Source organism: Belonocnema kinseyi, chromosome 7, assembly GCF_010883055.1.
Source record: "Belonocnema kinseyi isolate 2016_QV_RU_SX_M_011 chromosome 7, B_treatae_v1, whole genome shotgun sequence".
NCBI classification, from domain to species: Eukaryota; Metazoa; Arthropoda; class Insecta; order Hymenoptera; family Cynipidae; genus Belonocnema; species Belonocnema kinseyi.
In genome coordinates, this window is record NC_046663.1 from 4042186 (window position 1) to 4056279 (window position 14094).

At 30.3% G+C, this 14094-nt stretch overlaps 1 protein-coding gene across 1 annotated transcript in view; it reads left to right on the top strand.

Moving 5' to 3' along the window:
- LOC117175923 (protein RRP5 homolog) overlaps positions 1-9244 on the top strand; it is a 14870-nt gene extending 5626 nt beyond the window's left edge. The window contains exons 3-4 of the mRNA XM_033365771.1: positions 770-3865; positions 8868-9244. Of these exons, the coding sequence (XP_033221662.1) occupies positions 770-3865; positions 8868-9196 (3425 nt within the window). The 3' untranslated portion in view covers positions 9197-9244. The remainder of the gene's footprint in view (positions 1-769; positions 3866-8867) is intronic.
- The last annotated feature ends 4850 nt before the right edge of the window (positions 9245-14094 follow it).

Genomic DNA, 14094 nt, shown 5'->3' on the forward strand with positions numbered 1-14094 from the left:
TGTGTGGTTTAAAATTAATTTTTTTTGAACTAAAAATGTTACTATTCTATTTTTGGTTTAAAATTTTCTTTAGTTCAAATTCAACTATTTGGTTGAAAATTTTGTCTTCAATTCAAAATTTTATTTTTTGGTAGAAAATTTATCTTTTTATTTAAAAATTAAATGTCTTGTTTAAAAATTCATCTTTTTTGTTGAAAATTCTACTATTTCAATTGCAGATTCTTTGTTTTATTTGAAAACTCTTCTGTTTGGTTTAAAATTAATTTTTTTTAACTAAAATTGTTGCTATTCTATTTTTGGTTGCAATTTTTTTTAGTACAAATTCAACTATTTGGTTGAAAATTTCTCTGCTTCAATTAAAAATGGTATTTTTTGGTAGAAAACTAATCTTTTTATTTAATTTTAATCTTTTTGTTTAAAAATTCATCTTTTAGGTTGAAAATTCTAGTGTTCCAGGTAATATTAATCATTTCAGTTGAAAATTCATCTTTTCGGTTTAATAATAAACTATCCCAGTAGAAGATTTACAATATTATTTGAAAATTGATCACTTTGGTTGAAAATTGAACTATTTTGTTGAAAATCCGTTTTTGTTGTTGTTGAAAATTACTTTTTTCATCTGAAAGTTTAAATATTGTGCTAAAGGATGTTTTGCGGCAAATATGAGTCTTGCCGAATCGCCACTCTCGTTTAATTAACAGTTCAATTATTCGAATTGCTTAAACTTGTAACCAGTCTGTATTATTTATTTGCCCAATCAATACTTCAGTTCCAGGAAAACAAATTACCTGCGCGGTAAAACACATAAAAATGGCCGACAACTCGTCCACAATTGCACTCTCGACAAAGCAGAAACACTTGGAGATGGTCCTCGAAGAAATAAAATCCCTAGATAGTCTTATCCCCGGTACGGAATTAACTCTCACCGTGAAAAATGTACTTTCCAACGGCTTACAAGTCACCTATAACGATGAAAGCATCGGCTACATTAACCAAATCCACATTCCCAAGACTCTGTCCCACTACACACCCGGAATGGAAGTCGATGGAACATTGCTTTACGTAATTCCAACCGTGAAATTCGCCTACTTCACTCTCCTCAAGCGAACAGCTGAAAAGTCCCAACTAAACAAGGGCGATATCGTGGAAAGCGCTCGAGTTTTGTGTCGAGAATCGAACGGAGTGGTTCTCAAATTAGGAAAAGGTTTGAGAGGATTCCTCCCGTATCGGCGAACCGACATCAGCTTTGGCAAAATGCACGAGGTCTTTGTTCCCGAATCTGAGCACAAGTGTCGCATCATCACCTACGATCCGATGGACAGAGTTTATATTTGCACGATGGAGAAGGCACTCATCAATGAGATGCGCCTCTCCAGATCTAGTTTCACACCCGGGGAAATAATGGGTGTGACAATTGCGGAAATCAATGAAGATACCGGATTCGTGACGGTCTCTTTCGGGAAAAATATCGGAACAGTTCCGCCAGAACATGTTTCCGATATGGGAGGACTGACATCTGACATAAAAGTGGGTCAAGTGGTGAAAGCTAGAGTCCTGAGCAGCAGTGAACGATGTGTAAAGTTCACGCTTAAGTCTCTATTAATCAACGACAAATTGCCTCTGCTAGATGATATCCAGAAGGCGAAGGTCGGCGCCTTCCATCACGGAACGATTCGACAGATTACACCGAGAGGAATGCTGGTAAAGTTTTTCGGAGAACTTGCCGGATGGGTTCCCTCGTCGTTTCTCGATCCGCGAACAGCGAAGATGAACTGGAATCACTTCATCGGACAAGTGGTGACTGTGGAGATCCGGGTTGTGCATCCGAGGGAAAGCCGACTGACGCTGAAGATTGTGAGGGATCAGAAGAAAAAGGAAGCCAGTTTTAAAATCGGTGAAGAGGTCCTTGGACTTGTTGTTGATTCTTCAGTGGAGGGAATACAGTTGAGGATTAAGAAGGAGGGTCTGGAGACGATTGGATTTCTTCCAGCTGGTCATATCGCGCCTTGTGTGGAACTGGGAGGTCTAATCGCAGCCAAGACTCTCCCTGGCGATGAGATTCTTGCCCTGGTTTTCTCGACCTTTCCTAATCTGCTTCTAACCACCTCGTTGGTCCCTTCGAAAGAAGAGGCTGACTTCAAAAAACTGAAAGTCAACTCGATCGTTCTTTTCTCGGTGGAAGAAATCAGCGAGGAAAAAATGAAAGTGAGAATGCCGATCGAGGGATTTAATGAGCCCGGAATAGTCGAGAAGGCGCGGATAGAAAACGCGGATTTGATACATCCTCGACAGATTCTCCAAGGCAAAATAATTGCGGTGAATTTGAAACGAAAGAGAGTGTTTTTAACTACGTATTTTAGGGACTTTTGCAAGGAAGCCGGCAACACAGAGGATTTGATAATGTCCTCGATTGATGCGCTCAGTCTTTATTTGTCCAAAATGAAGGAGTTGGGAGAGAAAAGTTTCTACAAGAAGAAGCCGATATCGTCAGTGAAGATGGGCCAGAAAGTTAAGGGTGTTGTGGAGAAGGTGACGGCGCATGGTCTCGTTTTGAAGCTGAAGAACAATTTGCAAGCCACGGTTCGGAAAGATCACTACAAGGGGAATTTGAAGGTAGGAGACAAAGTGGAAGGGACAATTCTCTGGGTGAATTTCATCTACGATCTTGTGGAAGTAACTCTCTTGAGTCAATTGATTGGACACATCAGACAAAAGCAAGACAATGTTCAGAATTTCCCACCCGAGACACTCTTGCGAGGGACTATTATTCTCATCACGAATTGGTTCATCCTCGTTCTTCTGAAGGGAGCAAACAGCGGTTGTTTGGTCGCTCTCCCAGCGAGATTGCACCTGAACGATCTGAATCCAAATTTGTCAACTTATACCCTCGGCCAGAAGGTTCGTTGCTACACTGTATTGACTGAAGCAGATACTAATCTGTTACCCATCTGTCTACCAAAGGCAGTTTTTGACGCGAAAAAGGTGAACAAGCCGCAGAATCTTGTGAAGAAATCTGCTCTGATAAAGAAAACTGAAATAAAGGAAGAGAATAGCAAGAAAAGGAAGAGCGAGCCAGAAGAGAAAGAAGAGAAGAAAAGGGCGAAGAAGGAAAAATTGAAAGAAGTGGAGGCGGTAGAAGAAGTTGAAGAAAGTGCTGAAGAATCTGAAGATGAAAAGAGCAAATTGACTATCCCTGAGTGCGGATTTTACTTTGACACGACACCAAGTGTTGTGTCTCTAAATGAGGAATCTTCGAGCGACAGTGAGACGGAAGATGATCAACCGAAGCAGAAAAAGAAGAAGTTGTCTGGCGCTGAGCGTCGTGAGCAGGAGAGGCAGAAAGAGAGAGAGATTCGAGAACGTGAGGAGGCACTGGCTTCCTCGCAGATGCCAAATTCGGTGGATCAGTTTGACAGATTAGTTCTTGGGAGTCCTGACAGCTCGCTCGTTTGGATGCAGTACATGGCCTATCATCTGCAGGCTACGGAAGTTGAGAAGGCGAGGGCGGTCGCGAAACGAGCAGTGAAAACAATCAACTTCCGGGAGGAGGATGAGAGGCTGAATGTCTGGCAGGCTTGGTTGAACCTGGAATCGAGATTTGGCACTCCTGAATTGCTGGATGAAGTTTTTCAGGAAGCTATCAGGGTCAATGACGCCGAGAAGATTTATAGTCACATGCTGACTATTTATGCTGATACTGGGAAGCAAAAAGATATGGAGAAGATGGTGAATATGATTGTGAAGAAGTTTAAGGAGAAGCCGGAAATGTGGATTAAGTGTGGATCGTCGTTGCTGATGGTGGGGTTGAAGGAGAAGTCGAGGCATATCATGCAGAGAGCACTGCAATCTTTACCAGCACATGAACGTGAGTTGATCCTACATTTTGAAAGATCCCTTTTTGGAATTACGTTTTATCGTTTCTTCTCTCAAATGCCAACACCAATACAAAAAATTCATCTATTTTTTGTTGAAAGTTCATTGTTTTTTATTGAAAAGTCTACTATTTTATTTTTGGCCGAGTATTCATATTTTTTGGTAACAAATTTATATTTTTAGATTGATAATTAAACCGCTCTATAAAACAATTATCTTTTTGGATTAAAAATTAAACAATTTGGTAAAAATGCAACTGTTCAACTATTTTGTTGGCGATTCAACAATTTCTTTAAAGATTCAACGATATTTGATTGGAAATTGGTTTTTTTTTATTACAAATCTATATTTTTTGGTTGATGATTAAACTGTTCTGTAGAAAAATGGTATTTTTTGGGTAAAAATGTACGAGGGGTGTTCAAAAAGTAAGTTTCCCTAGTCTGCCGTTTTGCCCCAGCGCCATCTAGCGAGCTGGGACCGAACATAGTTTGCGACTGCGTCATCTGTAATGGCGGTTTTTGGCCTGCATGTACGTTGCTCATCATGAACTTCTCCGCGTCCCTCGAGAAAATATGTACGCCACCGACGCACTATTTGCACACTCATGCATTTGTCACCATAAATATGCACTAATTCAGTGTGAATTTCGTTTCCATTAAGCCTTTTTGCAGTTAAAAAGCGAATAACTGCACGCAACTCACTAGTGGACACGTTTTTCACAGGTAGCTCCATGGTTTCCGAGCCGGTACTGATGAAAAAAATTTTTTCGGCAGCTAAGACCGGTTCCGCTCTTATCGGTATATCCTAAACTGAAACTGTGTTCGGTCCCAGCTCGCTAGATGGCGTTGAGGCAAAACGGCAGACAAGGGAAACTTACTTTTTGAACACCCCTCGTAATAATTTAATTAAAAAATTCATCTATTTGGTTGGCCATTCAACTATTTGTTTGAAAATTCCACGATTTGGTTCAAAATAAACTTCCTTGTTAAAAATGCATACTTCTGGATTGATAATTCAATTATTCTGTAAAAAAATGATCTTTTTTGATTAAAAATATAACGATTTGGTAAAAAATGCTGCTGTTTGATTGGCCATTCAGCTATTTCGTTGGATATTCATCTATTTCTTTAAAGATTCAACAGTGTTAATGGAAATTGATTTTCTTGTTCAAAATTCATATTTTTATATTAATAATTAAAATTTTCTGTAGAAAAATGGGCTTTTTGGGGTAAAAATTTAACAATTTGATAAAAAATTGAGCTATTTAGTTGGCCATTCAACTATTTGTTTGAAAATCCCATGATTTGGTTGGAAATAAACTTTCCAGTTAAAAATTCATACTTTTGGATTGATAATTCAACTGTTCAGGTAGAACATTTTTCTATCTGAGTTAAAAATTTAACAATTTGGTCAAAAATTCAGCTATTTGGTTGACCATTCAACTATTTGTTTGAAAATTCAACGATTTGATTGGAAACAAATTTTCTTGTTAAAAATTGATCTTTTTGCATTAAAAATTTAACAATTTGGTAAAAAATGCATCTATTTTGTTGAAAATTCACTCTTTTGGTGAAAATTCATATCGTAGTCATAGTCTTATAATAAATTCGTCACTATGAAAGTTTAACCTTTTTTTGTTTCAAAATTTGACCATTTGTTGAAAATCTAATTTTTTAATAAAAACCCTAACTACTTTATTAGAAAATAAACTATTTTGGTGGAAATACTACCAGTTTTTTAAAAAGTCATCTTTTGGGTTCGAAAATTTAACTGATTTGTTGAACAATCATCTTTGGGTTGAAAATTCAATTATGTATTTTGAAAGAAAATTTATTTAATGGGTTGACAATTCAACTATTTGCTTGAAAATTCGTTTCTTTTTTGGTTTAAAACTAATTTTTTTAGCTGAAAATTGAACTATTCGCTTTTGGGTTGAAAGTTTCTCTCTTTCAGTTTAAATTTGTTTGAAATTTGATCTTTTTTTTATAATTCATCTTTTCTTTTAAAAAAATAATCTTCTGGTTTAAAAAGGTAACTTCTTTTCTAAACATTCAACTTTTTGGTTAAAAGTTCAACTCTTTTTTCTAATTTTTTTTTGAAAATTTATCATTTTACTTGAAAATTTAACTATTTTTCTAAACGTTATTTTTTTTATGTTGAAAATTGATCGTTTCTCGATGAAAATTCGTGTTAAAAATTCCTTTTTTAAATTGCAAATTTAACGATATCCATTTTTATTTTGAAAATGTTTAAAAATTCAATTATCTTGTTCAAAATTCATCTTTTTAGGTAGTAAATTCAAGTTTTTTGTTGAAAATTCAACTATTTTGCTAAAAAATTATATTTTTTGGTCGAAAATCCAACAATTCGGTAAAAAATTCAGCTCTTTTGATTGAAAATTCGTCCTTTTGAATTGAAAATTCATCTTGTTCAGTTGAAAATTCATATGTATTCTAAAAGATTCTATTTTTGGTTGAAGTTTAATCTTCTTACTTATAAAATTCAATCCTTTGATTGAAAATTCAAAAATTTGGTTAAAAATTCATTAAAAAAGTGGTTTTAAATTTAACTATTTAGTTAAAAGTTCATTTATTTTGTTGGAAATTCAACTATTTTGTTGAAAATCATCCTTTTTGGTAAAAAAAATCAAGTGTTTTATTGGAAATTCGTCCTTTTGAATAGAAAATTCATATTTTTGGTTGAAAATTTATCGTCTCCTGTTAAAAATTAAACTGTCTTTTAAGAAATTCAATTTTTTCGTTGAATTTCAATATCTTTTATTGTAAGACAAGTACTTTGTTTAAAATTCAACAATTTTATAAAAAAATTCAAATGTATTGTTTGAAAATTCATCTTTTTTTTGTTGAAAGTCAATTGTTGTCTAAAAGATTCAATTTTTTGTTGAAGTTTAATGTTTTTGTTTTGAAAATTCAACAATTTGGGCAAAAATTCAAGAAAAATTCGTTTGTAAATTCAATTGTTTTGCTAAAAGTTTATTTATTTTTTTGAAAGTTCATCTAATATGGTCAAGTCATCTTTGTTGGTGAAAAAATCAACTTTTTTGTTGAAAATTCATTCTCTGGAATTGAAATACATTTTTTTTCGTTAAAAATTCAGCTGTCTTCTAAAAAATTCAATTTTTGGTTTGAAGCTTAACTTATTTTTATTAAAAATGGGACCACTTGATTTAAAATTAAATAAATTTTTGTTTTTATATTCCATCATTTTGTTAAAAGTTCATTTATTTTGTTGGAAATTCAACTATTTTGTTGAAAATCATCATATTTGGTCAAAAAATCAAGTGTTTTCTTGGAAATTCATCCTACAGAATAGAAAGTTCATCTTCTTCTGTTAAAAATTAAATTGTCTTCTAAAAAATTTAATTTTTTGTTTGAAGCTTAACTTTGAAAATTCCTCCTTTTGTATTCAAATTTCAAAGCTCTCGACTCAAAATGAACTTTTTGGCCGAAAATTCTACTGTTCGTATTGAAAATTCAACTACTGAATTTGTTTGTATTTATAACTCAAATAAGGTACAGTGGTGCAAATTCGCACCCGAAGTTTTTTCATTTTGTTGGCATTTATGCAAACACAGCTGTAGCGGATAATCCCCATTTATATTAAATATATATGTTGAATATTTGTGATATATGCTAGTTATTTATTATATGTTAAATATATTAAATATTTAATATATTTTAATATATTAAATATTCAGTAACTAGCTTAACTTTTTTTTATTAAAAATTCGACCACTTGATTTAAAATTAAATAAATGTTTTTATATTCCATCATTTTGTCAAAAGTTCATTTATTTTGTTGGAAATCATCCTATTTGGTAAAAAAATCAAGTGTTTTCTTGGAAATTCGTCCTACTGAATAGAAAATTCATCCTTTTCTGTTAAAAATTAAAATTTCTTTTAAGAAATTCAATTTTTTTGTCGGATTTTAATATCTTTTATTGAAAAGTAAGGGACTTCGTTTAAAATTAAACAATTTGATAACAAAAAATTTAACTGTTTTGCTAGAAAATTCATCTTTTTTTTGTTGGAAGTCAATTTTCGTCTAAAAGATTCAATTTTTTTTAACTTTAATGTTTTTGTTTGAAAATTCTACGATTTAGGCAAAAATTCAAGAAAAATTTGTTTGTAAATTCAATTATTTTGTTATAAGTTTATTTATTTTCTTGATAATGCAACTAATATGGTCAAGTCATCTTTTTTGGTAAAAAAATCAACTGTTTTGTTAAAAATTCCTCCTCTGGAATTGAAATACATTTTTTTTGTTAAAAATTCATCTGTGTTCTAAAAAATTCAATTTTTTGTTTGAAGCTTAACTTTTTTTTTTATTAAAGATTCGACTACTTGGTTTAAAATTAAACAAAAATTTGGTTTTATATCCAACGTTTTTGTTAAAAGTTTATTTATTTTGTTGGAGATTCAACTATTTTGTTGTAAAATTGTCCTCTTGGACTGAAACTTAATATTTTTTGTTAAAAATTTGACTACTTGTTTTGAAGTTTAACAATTTTGTAAAAAATTCAACTGTTTTCTACAAAATTCAATTTTTTCTCTTGGAGCTTATTAAAAAAAATTAAGTGTAAAAATGTAGTTGTAAATTCGATTATTTTGTTGAAAAGTAATCAGTTTTTGATGGAAAACGTAATTGTTTCGTTGAAAATTCCTCCTTTTGTATTCAAATTTCAAAGCTCTCGACTCAAAATGAACATTTTGGCCGAAAATTCTACTGTTCGTATTGAAAATTCAACTACTGAATTTGTTTGTATTTATAACTCAAAAAAGGTACACTGGTGCGAATTCGCACCCGAAGTTTTTTCATTTTTTTGGCATTTATGCAAACACAGCTGTAGCGGATTATCCCCATATATATTAAATATGTATGTTAAATATATTAAATATTTAATATATTTTAATATATTTAATATTCAGTAAAAAATGCAATAATTTGTAAAACGTTGATAATTGATTTTCCAGATGTTAATTTAATAATAAGATTCGCACACCTGGAGAACAATTTTGGAGACAAAGAGAGATCGCAAACGCTTTTTGAGCAAGTTGTGACGACTTATCCAAAACGTACCGATGTGTGGTCGTCCTATGTGGATAGTTTAGTTAAGTCAGGAGATATTGAGATAGCGAGGAAAGTGCTGGAACGGTCGGTTACCACACTGGTTCTTCCGCCGAGGAAGATGAAAGTTTTGTTTAAAAAATTCGTCAATTTTGAAGAACAATTCGGAACACCGGAAGCTGTTCAAAAAGTTCGAGAACAGGCCACCGAGTATGTGAAAGAACACAGTAAATGACTGCCGTTTTTATCTTAAAAACTACTTTGTTCATATGATTATGTAAACTTAAAATTAATAATATTCGTATTTCTACAATCTTGTGCTATTTTATACTTTTTTTTTTACAATAATTTTCCATATAAGATAGCGATTCGAATATTCCATATAATCCCTATATCCCCTATGGTAAGAAATTAACTAATTTTTGAGATTTTAGGATATTTCTGAAACTTCTCAGATATTTTCAAGAGCCTTTAATTTTAAATATTTTAGGGAATTTTGAAAAGATTCCAAAGGGTAAGTTTTTTTGCATATAGTTCTGAATTGCACAAACAATAAAAATTAAGAAAATTATAAAAAAACAGAACATTATTGTTTAATGAAAAAACGTTGGAAAGTACATATTTTCAAAAGTTTTATATTTTCTACAGTGACAAATAAAAAGAACCATATTTTCATATTAAAAAACAAACTTTTATAGAGAAAAATCTTTCTTTTTTTTTTTTAAATTAATTCAACTGTTTTTGAATAAAATTTTATCAGCTGAAGTTTCTTCTCTATAGTTGAAAATTTAACTATTTCGTTGAAAATTTATCTTCTATTTTTTTATGTAAAAATTGACGTTTTTTACTTGAAAGATGACATGCTTTGTTAAAAATTCGTTCTTTTCGGTTGAATTCGACTTTAATTAAAAATATTTTTTGGTTGAAATAGCAATTATTACATTTTACGTTGTTTCTTGAAGTTTATTCTCTTTGATTTTAAATAAACTTTTTTGGCGAAAATAAGTTGTTTGTTTATTAAAAATTGATTAACTGAAAATTTGACTTGTACTTTTTTGGTGAAAATTCGCTTCTTTTTAATTTATAAACAAACTATTTAGGAAAATTAATGCATTTTTTTAATTCGTCTCTTTTGATTGAAAATGAATCTTAACAGCTCATCAATTAATTTTTTTGATCGAAAAATTGTTTTTCGGTTGAAATTCTAACTAATTATTCTTCTTCTTTGCAAATTCATTTATTTTGATTAAAAATCAAAAAATTAAAAATATTTTTCGGTAGGAATATTAAATATTTAATTTTTCGTTGAAAATTCATCTTTCTTTAGAAAATTATTCTTCTTGTTCGCAAGTTAATTTATTTTGATTAAACAATCCAAAAAATTTGAAAAATTTCATTAATTTATTCAAAATATTTTGTTTGCTTAAAAATTAATTTTTTATTTGAAAATTCATTATTTTTGGTTGTAAATCTAATTATTTTGTTCAAACCTTTTTTTGGTTCAAAATTACTTTTTCAACTAAAAATTGAACAATTTCATTTTTGGTTAAATTTTTTTTTTATTTGTAAAATTCATTTCTTTCGACAAAAAATTAAACTATTTTATTGAATATTTGTTTACAATTAATTTTTCAACTTAAAAATGAAGTATTTTATTTAAAATTCGCCTTTTTCGTATAAATTCAACTGTATTTTATCTAAGTTTAAAATATTTTTAGGTAGGAATATTAACTATTTAATGTTTAATTGAAAATTCATCTTTTTCAGTCAAAGTTATACTAATTTGATGGGAAATAATTTTTTTGATTAATGATTAATTAATTTAGTTGAAAATTCATCTTCATTGTTAAAAATTCCACTAGCCTGTTAAAAAATTCGCTTTTTTTGTCGAAAAATCGTTTTTCGGTTGAAAATCTGACCAATTTAAAAAAATACTTTTCTCGAAAATTGATCTTTTCATTTGAAAATTCTACTGTGTGTTTGAAAATTTATCTTCTTTTTAGAAAATTCTTCTTCTTGTTTAAAAATTAATTTATTTTGTTTAAAAATTCAAAAACATTTTAAAAATTTCATTACTTTATTAAAAATATTTTGTTTCGTTTAAAAATTCATTGTTCAGTTAAATACTTCATTAATTTTGGTTGAAAATTTAATTATTTTGTTCCGACCTTCTTTTTTTGGTTCAAAATTATTTTTTTAAGTAAAAACTGAACTATTTCGTTTTAGTTACATTTTTTTATTTGTAAAATTCGTTTCTTTCGATGAAAATTTAAACCATTTTACTGATTATTTTTTTGATAATTAATTTTTCAAATTAAAAATGAAGTATTTAATTTAAAATTAAAATTTTTTTAACTATTTAATTTTTCGTTGAAAATTCATCTTTTTTTAGTTAAAGGTATACTAATTTGTTGAGTAGTAATTTTTTTGATTAAAGAATAATTAATTTAGTTGAAAATGTATCTCTATGGCTAAAAATTCAACTAGTCTGTCATTTTTTGTACAAAATTGATCTTTATTAGTTGAAAAAGTAATTAAAATATTACATTTTTTCTCTTCAAACTGAATGACTTACCCTTTTAATTTATTTTAGAAATTTACTATAAACATTTATTCATAATTTGTATAAAAAAAGCTATTTTTCATTTATTAAATTTAAATTTTCGCAGAAGTCGGACCGGAACACATCGAGCACTTTGGTCAGCAGTAAACCCTCTCATTATTAATTAATTTTAATAATTTGGATGCATTTCAAAGCGTTTAAAATATTTTAGCATAATGATTTTTCTTGAAGTTCGGAAGATGTAAAACGATTTTACTGGATCTATAAATTTTTAAGATATTCAAAAAGATTTCACAGGATTTAAAAGATTGTCGAAGGTTCCAATGATTTTATAATATTTTAGTGGATTTTAAAGAATTTATTCACGAAAACTGAGGTATTTTTAGTATTTAAAAGGATTTTAAATATTGTAGGGAATTTAAAAAGAGAGCAATGAACTTTTTATTAATTTTATTAATTTTGAGGGGTTTAAAAGCATTTGGAATATTTTAGGATAATGCGTTTTTTGACTTTTTTATAAGATTTCCGAGGAATTCAAAGATTTTAAGGGATTTTAAAGGATTAAGATTTTCGAATGTTTCAATTATTTTCATACATTTTCCAGAATTTCAGGAAATATCACCCGATTTCAGAAAATTTCATGAAATATAATAATTTTGTAGTTTTTATAGAATTTTTTTTTAAGTAAGATATTTCTTAGAGTTTCAGAGATTTGACATTTTTTTAATTCACCCTGAATTCTGAATAATTTATCGTGAATTATTTTAATTTTTCAGAATTCTTTTGACTTTTTTAAAATTCAATTAAATTCTGCTAAGTTAACCATGTTTATTTTATTTAAAGATATGTTTTCAAGTACTTTGGCATTCTCAATGGAATTACAAAGGATTTGCAATATTTTATGATATTGTAAAAGATTCAAAGGAATTTTCCAAAAATTTAAACAATTTAAGGCATTTTGAAAGATTTCAAGAAATTTTATAAGATTTCCAAGCATTTCAACGATTTTATATGGTTTTAAAAGCTCTCAAGGTATTTTAGTAAATTTTCCAGGATTTCCGAATCCTATTTTAAGTCATTTAATGTGATTTTATAATATTTTAATGGACTTAAAAGAATTTATTCGTAAGTAGTGAGAAAGTTCGTAGTTGTTTTAGGACTTTTTTAAAGATTGTCAGAAATTTTTTATTCAATTTAATATTTTGAAGGGATTTGGAAGACTTTTGAATATTTTAGGGTATTTTAAAATACGAGGGACAAACACACTGACAAATATCGATTTCAGGAGGCATTGGGCCCAAATTTCTGTCAATTGTAAAGCGCCTATCCGCCAAAATGATTTTTTCGACTGCTGCGACAGCGTCATCCGTAATGGCGGTTTTTGGCCTGCATGTACGCTGCTCATCATGAACTTCTCCGCGTCCCTCGAGAAAATATGTACGCCACCGACGCACCATTTGCACACTCATGCATTTGTCACCATAAATATGCACTAATTCAGTGTGAATTTCGTTGCCATTAAGCCTTTTTGCAGTTAAAAAGCGAATAACTGCACGCAACTCACAAGTGGACACGTTTTTCACAGGTAGCTCCATGGTTTTCAGGCTCTGGTAACTCAATGCTTTAGAAGCGGTCGCGTATATTCGACTGTGGCGCCATCTAACAAGCCCGCAGGTTTTTAAGATAAGATAGAAGATGCTTGAGATTATATCCAGATGATTTCTAGATGATTTAATTTAAAAACTTATAAATTGAAAAACTAATAGAAGAAATAAATAGAAATACATAAAGAATTGGTTAGTTAATTATTTATGTATTTCTGTCTGCTTTTTCTATTGGTTTTTCCACTAGAAAAACTGTTTTGAAGAAATAAGAAGATGATTCATGTATGGTTGAAGGCAGTTTTTATTTGAAACTTGTAATTATTTCACAAACATTGGATCCTAAATTACTTTTATAAATGTTGTAGACTTAGCAACCATTGTCTAATTGATAAACGCCGAATTCGTTAAATTTATCAAAAAAAAAATGGTGGTTTTGCTCCAAAAAATATTTCTTCTCATCTGATTTGGTTCAAAAGTAAGGAAAAGTTTCCGTCAAAAAACTGATGATACTTTTCCCGACGAGTTGATGGACAGCTTAAAACTGAACACTTCTGTTTATCACTTAAAAATCTCATTTTTAGTATTTTTCTGACAGCAGTGGACACCACAAACAAAGACAAAACACTCAAAACATTCGACAGCTGTGATTTGGTAAACAGTAAAGGAGTGAGAGAGATAGATTCAACAATTGCCCATGAGCGACGTGAAGGGGGGAATGACCGACAGAGCCATCTAACCAGCCCGCAAAACAGTATCAGAAATATAAGTGACCGCGGTTTCCTATGAGGTTCTTTCACTGTCAAGCTAGAGGCAGGTGGCGCCAGACTTCCTCAGTCCTGTTATGGCTGCCGCACTCACACAACAATACTATTCTTTTGTATAGATGTGTAAATGTAAAGGGAAGAATCTCGCGCTTGATTCAAAATGGATAAGCAGTTTATATCCATCTAATATAAAATAAAACCA